General features: G+C 44.1%; 1 protein-coding gene across 4 annotated transcripts in view; it reads left to right on the forward strand.

Annotated features, from left to right (window-relative positions):
- The window catches only part of gfra4a (GDNF family receptor alpha 4a), a 197,725-nt gene that overhangs the window by 159,118 nt on the left and 22,892 nt on the right, over positions 1–15,715 (forward strand). For all 4 annotated transcript variants that reach the window (XR_009446565.1, XR_007249140.2, XR_009446566.1 and 1 more), the window contains exons 5-6: positions 8,330–8,439; positions 14,439–14,573. Coding sequence is in view for 1 of the 4 variants with exons in the window: in XM_048545662.2 (XP_048401619.1) it covers positions 8,330–8,439; positions 14,439–14,573 (245 nt within the window). In the remaining 3 variants the exon portion in view is untranslated. The remainder of the gene's footprint in view (positions 1–8,329; positions 8,440–14,438; positions 14,574–15,715) is intronic.

Consider the following 15,715-nt stretch of genomic DNA (forward strand, 5'->3'; position numbering starts at 1 on the left):
GCGCCCAGAACTGGACGCAGTATTCCAAGTGCGGTCTAACCAAAGTTTTATAGAGCTGCAACAAGATCTCACGACTCTTAAACTCAATCCCCCTGTTAATGAAAGCCAAAACACCATATGCTTTCTTAACAACCCTGTCCACTTGGGTGGCCATTTTAAGGGATCTATGTATCTGCACACCAAGATCCCTCTGTTCCTCCACGCTGCCAAGAATCCTATCCTTAATCCTGTACTCAGCTTTCAAATTCGACCTTCCAAAATGCATCACCTCGCATTTATCCAGGTTGAACTCCATCTGCCACCTCTCAGCCCATCTCTGCATCCTGTCAATGTCCCGCTGCAGCCTACAACAGCCCTCTACACTGTCAACGACACCTCCGACCTTTGTGTCGTCTGCAAACTTGCTGACCCATCCTTCAATTCCCTCGTCCAAGTCATTAATAAAAATTACAAACAGTAGAGGCCCAAGGACAGAGCCCTGTGGAACCCCACTCACCACTGACTTCCAGGCAGAATATTTTCCTTCTACTATTTTCATATTTTCATTCTGAGACTGTGCCCTCAGGTCCTAGTCTCTCTAGTGGAAACATCTTCTCTATGTCCACTGTATCCAGGCCTCTCAGTGAGATACCCCCTCATCCTTCAAAACTCCATCAAGTACAGACCTAGAATACTCCACCACTCCTTATATGCCAAGCCCTTCATTCCTGGGATCATTCATGTAAACATCTTCTGGAGGAGAACATCCTCTCTTGTCAAGTCTTCCTCCAAACCTGATATGCTTCAATAAGTCACTTCTTACTCTCCTAAATTCTTATGGTTATGGGCCCAACACACTCAACCTTTCTTCTTAGGAAAACCCCTTCAACGCAGAAATTGGATGAATGAAGTACATTTTAAAAGAATGAAAAGTCAGCATTCCTATCAAGCAATCTCTCTGGAGCTGAAAAGTGTTTGTTTTCAATGTACCATACCGCCATCCTCTCAAATCCTCAACTGTTCCTAAGTTATCACACTACTCATCTGATGCCAATATTGAATGAGCAGAAATCTCTTCTCCAGTTAAATATTGGGAAGACAGAGGTCCTTGTTCTTGGTGCTTGCTCCAAGCTCTATGCTCTGGTTCCTGACTGCATTTCTCACTGTGGCAGCTGCCTGAATCGAGATCACACTATTTTCAGACATCTTTATGCCACATTTGGCCACATGTTTGCATAATGGCTAAAAGCATTTATTTCCACCTCAAAACCATTGCATATTTTCACTTCTGCCTCAGTCCTTCTGTTAGGAAACCTCTATTCATTAATTCTAGAACTGCTGATCTCTCACATTCTACCCTTTGTAAATTTGATGTCTTTCTGAATCTCTGCTGTCTTATGCCTTAAGTCAAGGTAAATCTCTTTCATCTGTTGCTCCTGAGCTTACTGGCCTGCAGTGGCTCTGAATTAAGCAACATTCTGATTTTAAAAGTTGTCATCCTCAGGACCTTCAAGCCTTTGAGATATTTTCACACTTTTAATTTGGCCTCTTCAGCATTCCTGTCGTACTAGACTGTCAAATTGGAAATTCTCTTCTTAATTCTCTCCGGTCTCTACCTTGTCTAAAAGCTATCTCTTTGATAAAGCAGTGATAATGGGAACTGCAGATGTCGGAGAATCCAAGATAACAAAGTGTGGAGCTGGATGAACACAGCAGGCCAAGCAGCATCTCAGGAGCACAAAAGCTGACATTTCTGGCCTAGACCCTTCATCAGAGAGAGCACTCTGATGAAGGGTCTAGGCCCAAAACGTCAGCTTTTGTGCTCCTGAGATGCTGCTTGGCCTGCTGTGTTCATCCAGCTCCACACTTTGTTACCTTTGACAAACCAGTTAGGTATTTGACGTTATACCACCTGAGATGGCTTGTTGTCTTTTTTAAATATAGTGCTCCTGTGAAGCCTTTGGATGTTATATAGTTATATAGCAGCAATAACATAATAAGTTGGGGACAAATTACTGCAGATGCAGGAATCTACAGTGAAAACAAATATTCTCGAGGTCACAGCAGGTCAGGTAGGATTCATGGAGAGACAGCAAGCTGACGTGTCGAGTCTCGATGACTCTTCATCAGAGCTCCCACGAACAGTCATCTGACTCAAAACGTTAACATGTTCACTCTCCATGAATGCTGCCTGACTTGCTGTGATCTCCAGCATTTTTTGTTTTCAACATAATTTAGTTTTGCTATTGCAATATGGTGTCTCTTTCCTTCAGCGTTAATTGTTGCTGAAGTTTTAAAATATTTTCCCATTCCAAGTTGTAATGTTTCTGGCCCTCACTTATGCTGAAATGGTGACTTTAAGTTGTGTCATAAAAATCGAAAGAACTCCGGATGCTGTAAATCAGGAACAAAAACAAAGTTGCTGGAAAAGCTCAGCAGATCTGGCAGCATCTGTGAAGGACAAAAACAGTGTTAAAGTTTCGGGTCTAGTGACCCTCCTTAGAACTGATGGTGACTTTAAGTTGCATGATCTGGTTCAGATTGCACAATGCAATTGGCAGTCCTTTAATCTGATTGATTCGAGATTGCTCATCTTGCAGGGGGTGCTGTGCTGTTTGCATCTCTCACTTGCACAAATATCTATAAAAATTAACTGGGAAAACACATCTCAACCAATGGGATGTGTTTACATGTTGGGTACGATCAATACCAGCCCTTTTACTTTACATTCTTCTTTTTTGTTTCAGTTTTCAGGCTTCTCAAACATCGGGCACTCAACATCAGCATTTCCACACTTCCCACTGCAGAAACCTGCCATCCACTTTCTTCATAAATAATCATTAATGTGATATAAACTACCAAAAGAACTGCGGAAATCATGAACAAAAACAGAAACTGCTGGCCAAAGCTCAGGAGGTCTGGCAGCATCTGTGGAGGGAAATCAAAGTTAACATGTTGGCTCAAGTGACCCTCCTTCAGAATTGTTCTTCAGAACAGTCCAGTTCTGCAGAAGGGTCACTGGACCTGAAATGTTAACTCTGATTTCTCACCATTGATGCTGCCAGACCTAATGAGTTTTTCCAGCAACTTCTGTTTTTGTTCATGATTAGCATTGTCAGCCTCACTGTTAACTTACCAGCAAATTTGGCTAAAAGCCAAAAGAACTGCAGATGCTGTAAATCAGGAACAAAAACAAAGTTGCTGGTCTGGCAGCATCTGTGAAGGAAAAAAATAGCGTTCACGTTTCAGGTCTGGTGACCCTTCCTCAAAACTGTTCTGAGGGAGGGTCACCGGACCCAAAACGTTATCTCTGTTTTTCTCCTTCACAGATGCTGCCAGACCTTCTGAGCTTTTCCAGCAACTTTGTTTTTGTTGTTGTTGTGTTTGGTGAAACAGTGTTCCTCTTTCCTCAAGCAAACAATTCTCTTTCAAAGACATTCATGAGGAGAACTTCTGGATTTGGTCTGAGAAATGTACAGTTCTCAGGCTCACTGAAGGGCAAATTGGATTAAAGACTCAGGAAACCAAGTCTCTGGAGATTCCTTGTTTCATCATATTTGGCAGAAAAATGGCAGGACCAGGTCTTTCAGGCACTTGACTCGCTTTCTTCTGTGTCTGTGGGTTATCACTTCCTTGTGTGTACGTCTGTGGGTTATCACTTCCTTGTGTGTATGTCTGTGGGTTATCATTTCCTCGTGTGTATGTCTGTGGGTGATCACTTCCTTATGTGTATGTCTGTGGGTTATCACTTCCTTGTGTGTATGTCAAGATAATAAAATGTGCCTGCCTCTTTGTAGGTTACGTGGAACAGTCCCTCTTCCGCACCTACACTGGCCCCAAACCCCACCTCTTCCTCCGGTACATTGATGACTGTATCGGCGCCGCCTCTTGCTCCCCAGAGGAGCTCGAACAGTTCATCCACTTCACCAACACCTTCCACCCCAACCTTCAGTTCACCTGGGCCATCTCCAGCACATCCCTCACCTTCCTGGACCTCTCAGTCTCCATCTCAGGCAACCAGCTTGTAACTGATGTCCATTTCAAGCCCACCGACTCCCACAGCTACCTAGAATACACCTCCTCCCACCCACCCTCCTGCAAAAATTCCATCCCCTATTCCCAATTCCTCCGCCTCCGTCGCATCTGCTCCCACGATAAGACATTCCACTCCCGCACATCCCAGATGTCCAAGTTCTTTAAGGACCGCAACTTTCCCCCTACAGTGATCGAGAACGCCCTTGACCGCTTCTCCCGTATTTCCCGCAACACAGCCCTCACACCCCGCCCCCGCCACAACCGCCCTAAGAGGATCCCCCTCGTTCTCACACACCACCCTACCAACCTCCGGATACAACGCATCATCCTGCGACACTTCTGCCATTTACAATCCGACCCCACCACCCAAGACATTTTTCCATCCCCACCCCTGTCTGCTTTCCGGAGAGACCACTCTCTCCGTGACTCCCTTGTTCGCTCCACACTGCCCTCCAACCCCACCACACCCGGCACCTTCCCCTGCAACCGCAGGAAATGCTACACTTGTCCCCACACCTCCTCCCTCACCCCTATCCCAGGCCCCAAGATGACATTCCACATTAAGCAGGGGTTCACCTGCACATCTGCCAATGTGGTATACTGCATCCACTGTACCCGGTGCGGCTTCCTCTACATTGGGGAAACCAAGCGGAGGCTTGGGGACCGCTTTGCAGAACACCTCCGCTCAGTTCGCAACAAACAACTGCACCTCCCAGTCGCAAACCATTTCCACTCCCCCTCCCATTCTCTAGATGACATGTCCATCATGGGCCTCCTGCACTGCCACAATGATGCCACCCGAAGGTTGCAGGAACAGCAACTCATATTCCGCCTGGGAACCCTGCAGCCATATGGTATCAATGTGGACTTCACCAGTTTCAAAATCTCCCCTTCCCCTACTGCATCCCTAAACAAGCCCAGTTCGTCCCCTCCCCCCACTGCACCACACAACCAGCCCAGCTCTTCCCCCCCACCCACTGCATCCCAAAACCAGTCCAACCTGTCTCTGCCTCCCTAACCGGTTCTTCCTCTCACCCATCCCTTCCTCCCACCCCAAGCCGCACCCCCATTTACCTACTAACCTCATCCCACCTCCTTGACCTGTCCGTCTTCCCTGGACTGACCTATCCCCTCCCTGCCTCCCCACCTATACTCTCTCCACCTATGTTCTTTACTCTCCATCTTCGGTCCGCCTCCCCCTCTCTCCCTATTTATTCCAGTTCCCTCTCCCGATCCCCCTCTCTGATGAAGGGTCTAGGCCCGAAACGTCAGCTTTTGTGCTCCTGAGATGCTGCTTGGCCTGCTGTGTTCATCCAGCCTCACATTTTATTATCTTGGAATTCTCCAGCATCTGCAGTTCCCATTACACTTGTGTGTATGTCTGTGGGTTATCACTTCCTCGTGTGTATGTCTGTGGGTGATCACTTCCTTGTGTGTATGTCTGTGGGTGATCACTTCCTTGTGTGTATGTCTGTGGGTTATCACTTCCTCGTGTGTATGTCTGTGGGTGATCACTTCCTTATGTGTATGTCTGTGGGTTATCACTTCCTTGTGTGTACGTCTGTGGGTTATCACTTCCTTATTTGTATGCCTGTGGGTTATCTAAATGGACTGCTGCCCTAAAAACCAGGCACTGCGACTTGTACCAGGAAATGTGGGAACTATGCCTGCTGAGTTTTCAAAGGACAACTGGCCAATCGACAGATGCGTTCCTGGATTTCCTGTCACTGCTCGTGAGCACAATCAGGGACAATAAAAGAGAGGGTGAACCCTACGATGACTATATTTACTTTCTTTGAGCATCAGCCTCATATTTGACAATAACTAAAAGATAAAGTCGCTATAGTCCCACTCTCTAATCATCATCATCATCCTCGGTGATCCCTCGCAGACAAGGATGAGTCTCTTCTACTCTCAGGGTGAATCCGTAGGTGTCTGTACAGACTGATGTAGCTAACGCAGACTCTGTTACACTTGGGGCAGAAAGTGGTCATGGGACAGGATGGGTGGGGCTTTGGTGTGTGTGCCAGTGTGCTCCTTTTGCTGTTTGCATCTGGCTTCCATTTTTTCCCTATAGCAAGCTTTGAGGGGTGGTCAATGCCTTTCCAAATGCTCCTCCTTCACATTGTACGGCCTTGGACCTATGATTCCCAGGTGACTGTGGGAATGTCACACTTCACCAGCGAGAGAGAGAGAGATAAAACAAAAAGTACTGTGGATGCTGCAAATCAGTAACAAAAACAGAAGTTGCTGGAAAAGCTCAACAGGTCCAGCACCATCTGTGAACAGAAATCAAAGTTCACACTTCGGGCCTGGTGACCCTTCCTCAGAACTAGGTCAACGGAGAAATTGCTGGCGAAACTCCGTTGACCGATTTCTGAGGAAGGGTCACCAGGCCCGAAATGTTAACTCTGATTTCTCTTCACAAATGGTGCCAGACCTGTTGAGCTTTTCCAACAATTTCCATTTTTGTTATTGAGAGGGAGAAGACTGATGATGTTTTATCCTGAGGGTTGCCATGCTGTAATGTTCTATGTTCTAAGTTGGCCATTAACAGATCAAGGCAGTGGAGTGAAGGGCATTGTTGTCGGCCCTTTTCCACAGCTATGTTTGTGCTCCAGCATCCTTGGACAGGTGGCATGCAGTGTCCACTAGTATTCATGACACATTTAGAGAGATGAGGGCACAATGGAGGTGGAGTGCCTTAATTCGCCTTCAAACTCTACTTTGATTTAGCCTCCTACCTCTCCCTCACGTTTGATTTTATTGTATTGCCCTTACCATGGACAAGTAATGTGATTAATTGAAAACATGGCTGATTTAGTTGTGGTAGATAATAGATTGCATTAATTTTGGTGGTGGGAAGAAAGTTGTGTCATAACATTTCTGGATATCGAAGTAAGGAGCTCAGGTTTTAAAGACTCTTGTGGTAGAGTGGTAGCGTTACTACCTCTGGGCCAGGTCTATCCTGGATCAAGTCCCACCTATCCCAGACGGGATGCAAGCATCTGAACAAGTTGATTAAAAATATCTGCAGTTCTGAGGAAGGGTCACCGGACCCGAAACGTTAACTATGTTTTCTCCTCCACAGATGCTGCCAGACCTGCTGAGCTTTGCCAGCAACTTTGTTTTTGTTCCTGATTAAAAATATCTTCTGCTTTGTTGGTAGTCAAATAACCCTTAGTCAGGCTGCAGGAATGAATGAAACCAGGTCCCATATTAAAAACATGCAGTGTAATGGTTGTGTCTCTACTTCTGAGCTAGAAGGCCTGGCTTCAAGCCCTGTCCACTCCAGAGGTATGTCAGAATGTCCCTGAATGAGTTGATTAGAAAATATATTTTAAAAAAGCTGAGGCTTTACTACCCTGGTAGTAATTATTTGTTTCATTAATTAATTGGATAATTAGTGGGCAATTTTTTTAAAATTAGGAAAAGACCTGGGCTCTTTCCCAGCGGAGATTTGGCTTCTGGACAATTCAGAAAGGAAAGGTGGAAACTGGTGTTTATGCTAAACTACAGATTTACAGTAAAGTTCTTGTAAATTACTGGAACCCTTTTGCTGCCTAATCCATCATATGACTATTGGACAGTGAAATAAAGGAATGATGACTTGATGTTCCAAGTCAGGATGGTTTATGGTGTGCTGGAAATTTTGCAGCTGTGATGTTCTCCTGCATCTGCTGCCCCTGTTCCTCTTCACAGATCCTGTACAGCATCCACCATACAGACTGGCATCTTTTAGCAGCTCATGAACAAGAAGCTGAGGGAATTTGCTGAGTGACAGAGAAGAATGCTGGGTCTTTTACTTCCTTGTTGTAGTCCTTCCTGCCTCATTAAAGCAGTGGGAGATTAGGATTGAAAAGTTAGTCCCATTTTACATTTTCCTAAGATAATTTTGATGACTGCTACTCATCAGTAGGAGTATCACTCTGATTCTTTATGTTTTACTTACTTATCTCTGGCAGTTTTCAGAATACAACATGATCTGACTTGTCTTACACATTTGGTGATATCTCTCTAGGCTCAGCTTTTTTTAAAACCTAATTTTGGAATAGTACACTTGCTCAGTAGGCATCCTTTCCTTATCCTGTGGGTCAGCAACATTGCCTCAGAATACAGACTGTACTTTAGCAAGCATTTGAGTCTCTTTCAGTGAAAGAAAAGTAGTTGTGATAGAAACTGGCAGTCACCATATTGTCACAGGTTGTATCCCATCGCATTTTAAAAGGGAAGAGTTCATTGCTTTTTTTCCTTGGTTCACAAAAGTCATGCAACTCCAATTATTATTTCCCTCTTTCTTTCTCCTCTCTGACAGATCAAGGTTAGCAGAGTTCCAAACGAGCTGTCAGCCTTCCACACAGTCTGTGAGTGGTTGTCTCAGGGAGAACTATGCTGCCTGTCTACTCTCATACACGGGCATTATAGGTAAGATCCAAGGGCTTTGCTTTTCAGCTGCCTTGTTACTTCAATTTTTGTACCAGGTTCTGTGCTTGTTAAGGTTAAGGGTGATACTCCTGGAGAACTGACCACCTTCCTAATTCAAAAGTTCACTGCCAATAATAAATGTTCCCCAGTGTTTGCATAGATGCAGAATAAAGCACTTTTTTTTTCTGCACACATTGTTGGAAAGGATAAAGAAAGGCAGTGTAGGCTGTCCAGACATCTGCAAGTTCTACTCAGGCACTGAAGTACTTTTGAGGTATAATTCTGTTGCAATGTCATGTGATCATGGCATTTTACAGCATAGAAAGAGGCTCTTCAGCACATCTTATCACTGCCAATCACCAAGCATTTATCTACTCTAATCCAATATTCCATGTATGCTATGGTGTTTCAAGTGGTTATGTAAATACTCCTTAAATGTTGAGAGGGTTTCCACCTCTATCACTTTTTCAGACAGTGAGTTCCAGATGCCCACCATATTTTGTCTGAATAAAGGTTTCCAAGAATCCTTTCTAAACCTCCTGCTGCTTACCTCACATCCATCTGTCCAGGTTACTCTACAAAGGGGAAAGGCTTCTTTCTATCTATCCTGTCTGTGCCCCTCAAAACTTTGTACACTTTAGTCAGGTACCCCCATCCCCTCAGCCTTCTCTGATCAGTGATCAACAACCCCAGCTTATCCAATCTTTCTTGATAACTAAAACATTCCAGCTGAGCCAGCATCCCTGTCAAGGGAATTTCCCTGTCAAGCTATCTAGAGCAATTGCATCCTACCTGTAGTGCAGTGACAAGAACTACCACAGTACTTCAACAATGGTCTAATGAATATTATCTACAACTCAATAAAAAGCTTCTCGTTCTTGTATTTAGTGACTCATATAATAAAGACAACTTGTTATCTACCTTGTCTACCTGGCCTGCTGCCTTCAAGGATCTATGGACATGCAGACAAAGGTCCCTCTGATCTTCCTTACTTCCTAGGGTCTTACCATTCAACATGTTCACCCTTAGCTTCCCATAATGTATAATCTCACATGTTTCATTTTCTATTTCCCACTGTTTAGCCCGGCTATATTGTGCTGTAGTCTAAAGCTTTCCTCCTTGCTATATATATTACAAAACCAATCTTCATGCCAGCTGCACACTTATTGATCATACCTCCATGTTTAGATCATTAATGTATGTTACAAACAGCAAGGCACTCACAACTAAACCCTGCATTACAACTCTGCACACAGCCTTCCATTGCAACTGATATGGGCCATTCAGCTTATTGAGGGTGCTCCACCATTTAGATATTTCCTAAATAACCTGTTTAGTGATGTTATTACACACCTTACGCAGATGGGATGTGAACCCAGGCCCCTCGGTTCAAAGGTGTGGACATTACCACTCGACAACAAGGTCCCTCCCCACTCTGTCCCTTAATACAACCATGATTAATCAAGCACTTCAAACCTACTTACCAACAATGTCCTCATAAGCACTGGTAACTCGAAATCTGGAGGTTGTTTAGCTCAGTTGGATGGACAGCTGCTTGACTGTGCAGAGTAACACCAACAGAGATTATCATGAAAGACACTCCTTCTCAACATCTTCCCTGTCTTGCCTGAAATGTGTTGATTCCCAGTTTAAACCACCACCAGTCGTCTCTCTTTAATGAGAGAGCAGACCTATGGTCCAGTAGGACTGTAACAACTTCACCTTTTAATTAGAAATCTATCAACCTTCTACTTTAAACATACTCAAACACCGAGCTTCTGCAGCACCCAGTGGCTGTGAATTCTAAGATTCACAATGCTCTGGGTAAAAACATTTGTTCTTATCTCAGTCCCAAATGGCATCCCCTTACTTTTAAACTGTGCCCTCTGGTTCTAGGCTGTCCAATATATTACCCGCATTTAACCCTGTCTATCTCTGATAAATTTTGTACATTTTAATGAGGTCACCTCTCAATATTCGAAGCTTAAAATACACAGGTCCAGTTTGCCTAATCTCTCATCATTGAACAGTGTGGGAACACGTTTGGTGAACCTTTGTCACAATCCCTGAATAGCAATAATAACCTTTCTGCGTGGTTTAATTATTCATTTGGATTTATTTATTCATCACATGTAATAAGTATAGCGAAAAGTGCAGAAAATCTCCATTCACTGGTACCCACTTGGTTACAAAAACCTGAATTAAAAGATTTTAACAGAGCCAAAAGGAAAGCAAGATAAGTCCAGATCTCAGAGCCCCAAGTCCCATCTCCAATAGCTAGGACACCCAGGAGGCTGTTGCCATGTGAAAGGCCTGCTCTTGCCATCCACTGCCGCTGCCTTACCGGCTTGTTCTCTCCACCGCTGCCTCACCGGCCCATTCTCACTGCCGAACCAGCTCACTCTTGATCCATCGCCGAGCCAGCCCACTCCTGATCTATCGCCGATCCACCACACTCCTGATCCACCACCAAACCAGCCCACTCCTGGTACGCCGCCGTCACTCCGGCCCTCGCTCGATCTGCCAAAGCTGCAGAGTGCCACGGTGGCTCAGTGGTTAGCACTGCTCCATCGCAGCACCAGGGACACAGGTTCGATTCCACCCTCGGGCAACTGTCTGTGTGGAGTTTGCATATTCTCCCTGTGTCTGTGCGGGTTTCCTCTGGATGTTTCGGTTTCCTCCCACAGTCCAAAGATGTGCAGGCTAGGTGGATTAGCCATGCTAAATTGTCTATAGTGCCCAGGGATGTTTAGGTTAAGTGGATTAGACATGGGAAATGCAGGGGCAGGAGAATGGGTCTAGGTGGGATGGTCTTCAGAGGGGCGGTGTGGACTTGTTGGGCCAAGTGGCCTGTTTCCACACTGTAGGGGTTCTATGATATGATCTATGACATGGTCTGAGCATTCAGCTCCTGCCATGCTGTTCCTGGTCGCGACCTGACTCCTGAGGCCGGTAGCTAAAAGGGCAGGGCCAATAGAATTACTGCAGAAAGGAGAAAGAAGAAGAAGAGAAAAAGAAAAGGAAAGGGAACTGGCCAGCAGAGTGGAGCTCCAAATGGTGTGACTTACCCTGTCACCATATGAAGCAAGACATCTCAACTCCTGTACTTAAATCCTCTTTTGACAAAGGCTAATATTTAGTGAGCTTTCCTAATTACTTGCTGCACTACATTTTAACATTAAGTGATTTATTGACAAAGACACCCAGGTTTCTTTGCACATCTACAGTTTCTGAGCTCCATTGAAGAAATACTTTGCATACCTGTTCTTCCTATCAGAGTAGACAGCCTCACAGTTTTCCACACTATATTCATCAATCATGTTCTTGTCATCTCAATAAGCCTATCCAAATGCTCCTAAAACCACTTTACGTCTTCTTCACTTCACACATTCCTTCTTAGCTTTGTATCATCTGTAAAATCAGAAACATTACATTTGATTGCCACTTCCGTATATCTATAATGGAACAACTGTGGCCCAAAAACTGACCCCTGCAATAGTTCACTATTTACAGTCTATCAGTTAGTTAATCTTTAAACCAAGCCACTAAGTTACTCTTATCACGTACTTTAGTTTTTCTAATCAACTTCTTGTTGGGAACTTGGACCGTAAAGTACAGGAACAGAATTCGGCCACGCAGCAGATAAGTCTGTTCCACCAATCGATCATACTGTTATGGTTCTCAAACCCATTCTCCTACCTTCTTCCATAACCCTTGATTCCCTTAACAATCAAGAACCTATCTATCTCTGACTTAAAGACACTCAACGACCTGACTTCCATAGCACAGTGTGGCAGAGTTCTTCCGATTCACCACCCTCTGGTTGAAGAAATTCCTCCACATCGCAGATCTAAAGGGTCATCCCTTCAGTATAAGACTGTGCCCTCAGGTCCTAGACTATCCAACAGTGAAAACATCTTATCCACATCCACTTTATCCAGGCCCCTCACCCTGTTAAACTCCATCAAGTACAGACCCCACAGTCTTGCATGAAAAGGTCTTCATTCCTGAGAGCATTCTTGTAAACTTCCCCGGAACCCCTCCATGACCAGCACATCCTTCCTTAAATATAAGGCCCAAAATCGCTCCAAATATTCCAAATGTTGTCTGACCACAGCCTTATACAGCTTCCGTAGTCCATCCCTCCTCTTCTGTTCCAGTTCTCTCAAAACGCATGCTATCGGTGCATTTGCCTTCCTAACTGCCAAGTGAACCTGCATAGTAACCTTAAGCGAATCCTGAATTACATATTCTAAGTCCCTTTACGCTTTAGCTTTCCACAGTTAGAAAATAAATTTGTGCCTCTAATCTTCCTACCAGAGCATAACTTCACTTTGCCACACTGTATTCCATCTGCGATAACAAAGTGTGAAGCTGGATGAACACAGCAGGCCAAGCAGCATCTTAGGAGCACAAAAGCCGACGTTTCGGGCCTAGACCCTTCATCAGAGAGCTCTCTGAAGAAGGGTCTAGGCCTGAAACGTCAGCTTTTGAGCTCCTAAGATGCTGCTTGGCCTGCTGTGTTCACCCAGCTCCACACTTTGTTATCTCGGATTCTCCAGCATCTGCAGTTCCCATTATCTCTGTATTTCATCTGCCACTTCTTTGTCCACTCTCCTACCCTGTCCAAGTTCTTCTGCAGCACCCCACCCACTTTTTCAACACTACCTCTCCCTACACCTATCTTTGTGTTATTTGCAAACTTGTCATTGGCATCTTTTCAAAGGCATTCTGGAAATACAAATAGATCACATCCATTTCCCCCTCAAAGAATTCTAACAGATTTGTCAGGCATGACCTCTCCTTGATGAAGCCATGCTGACTCAGTCCTATTTTACCTTGCACTTCCCCAAGTACCCTGCAATCTCATCCTCAAGAATGAACTCTAAAATCTTGCCAATGACCAATGTCAGACTAACCGGCCTACAATTTCCAATTTTCTGCCTCTGTTCTTAAACAGGGGTGTTATATTAGCAATTTTCCAGTCTTCTGGGACTCTCCAAACTTTAATGAAAGCCTTTGGAAATCAAAATATACTAAGTACACCAAGATCTCTTTATACATTTTGTTTGGAAAGTCCTCAAAAAACTCCCCAGTTCATCAAATAAGATTTCCCATCCTTCAAGCCATGCTGACCATGCCCAATCAGGTTTCTTTTATTATCTAAATGTACATTCATCACATCCATTATGAGAGTCAAGCACTTTCCCTACTACAGATGTTAGGTCTCTCTTTCCATTTTCTCTCTCCCTCCTTTCTTAAACAGCAGGGTTATATTTCCTACCTACCAATCTGAAGGAATCATTCAGAATCCAAGGGATTTTGGAACATCATCACTAAGGCATTGAACATCTCTACAGCCACTTCCCTCAACACTTTGCATTGTGGAATATCAGGTTCCAGAGTAATCAGCTTTTAACCCCATTCATTTCTTCAGTACAATTAATACTAAGTTCCTTTGCGCTCTTTCTAGTCACTTGGATCTCTAAGTCCGGAGGATTTTTGTATCTTCCTCAATGAAAACAGACACAAAGAAGTAACTCTGATGAAGGGTCTAGGCCCGAAATGTCAGCTTTTGTGCTCCTGAGATGCTGCTGGGCCTGCTGTGTTCATCCAGCCTCACATTTCATTACCCTCTGACTTGATAAGTTTTCAGCAATGTGTGGATTTCATTCTCACTTATTATTTTTCCCCTTCTTTAGTTCCTGCGCACGGAGACCCAGGTATTGAAAGGATGTTACTTAATTTTTTTTTCTCTCTTTCTTAAAATCTTTTGCAGAAATGAACAAATTTGATTTTTTTTGTCAGTGTGTGAATTGTAGCTAACTTTGTTAGCAAATATCATTCTGAATGTATCTGCAATAGTGAAGCAAAACCAATGAAGGCTCTTCTTCTCAAATGTTGTCCAGAAATCCTCACTCATGGCTTTCCAGAGATGTTCATCAAGTTTCCCTGTATTGTGACGATATTAAGTTTGGTTCTTTATCTTTTTTTGTTAGGTACTGTGGTCACCCCAAACTATATCGACAATTCCAGCTCTAATGTGGCACCCTGGTGTACCTGCAGTGGCAGTGGAAACCACAGAGAGGACTGTGAGAACTTCCTCAACCTCTTCACAGATAATATATGCCTCAGTGAGTAAGGATTCTTTGTATAGGGAAGTAACTGCCATTTAATATATCGCCTAAAGCAAAACTGAAGTACTGTGTATGCTGGAAATCTGAGCCGAAAACAATTTTGATACTGGTGGATCCCTGCACCAGAGTCATGGAGGACATGCAAGTCTGGTCTGGGCTCCCAGTTGTTCATGGTTTGGTCCATGTCCTTCCCTCCTCCTGTGACATTCCTAAGTTGGGGCTTCTTCTCTTTCCTAGATTATCAATATTTTCCTCTGATGCAAACACTTACACAAGGTCTGAACCAGTTTTGCTGCCTCCATTCTTTACTTTTGTCCATTTTTACCTTGCAGTATTATCACTTCCATTATTCTAATCTCCACCTCTTCAAAGACCTTTCCCTCCTGAAGTACAATTCCCTGACTCAGTCCCTGAAAGTTAGTAAGATTTTCATTTATAAAATACCTTTCATGACCTCTGGATGTCCCAACACACATTACAACCAGTTAAGTTTAGCCACTGCTGTAGTGTAAGAAAAGTTTTTCACAACCAGCATCTTCTAGTTCAATTACATAACAGCAGCATTTTATGTCAAAATTTTAACACCAAGCCACCTAAATAAATAGTGTAGATGCCCAGTCACCTCGGTATCTTGTATAAATTTCAGCAGACAAAAGCCTAGTCTCTCCAACCTTTCCTCATAAGACAACCCAGCCGTTCTAGGTACTAATGTGGTAAACCTTCTCTGAACTGCTTCCAACTCATTAACACATAGACACATTTTTACATTTCAACATACATGCAGAGGAAGATAGGTATCACAGTGGAAATTACAAATGGATGAGGGGTGAAAGATGCAGGAAAAAAACAGATATGAAAACGTGAACAACTCTCTCCTCTCCTTGCCTGGCAACCCAGTAGCTGGAAATCAGATTTCTACATGCAAGGTAGCAAAGTGTGGAGCTGGATGAACACAGCAAGCCAAGCAGCATCTCAGGAGCACAAAAGCTGACGTTTCAGGCCTAGACCCTTCAGCAGAAAAGGGGAATGGGGAGAGGGTTCTGAAATAAATAGGGAGAGAGGGAGAGGTGAGTCGAAGATGGATAGAGGAGAAGATAGGTGGAGAGGAGACAGACAAATAAAAGGAGCGGGGAGGGAGC

Source organism: Stegostoma tigrinum, chromosome 1 (genome assembly GCF_030684315.1).
Source record: "Stegostoma tigrinum isolate sSteTig4 chromosome 1, sSteTig4.hap1, whole genome shotgun sequence".
NCBI classification, from domain to species: Eukaryota; Metazoa; Chordata; class Chondrichthyes; order Orectolobiformes; family Stegostomatidae; genus Stegostoma; species Stegostoma tigrinum.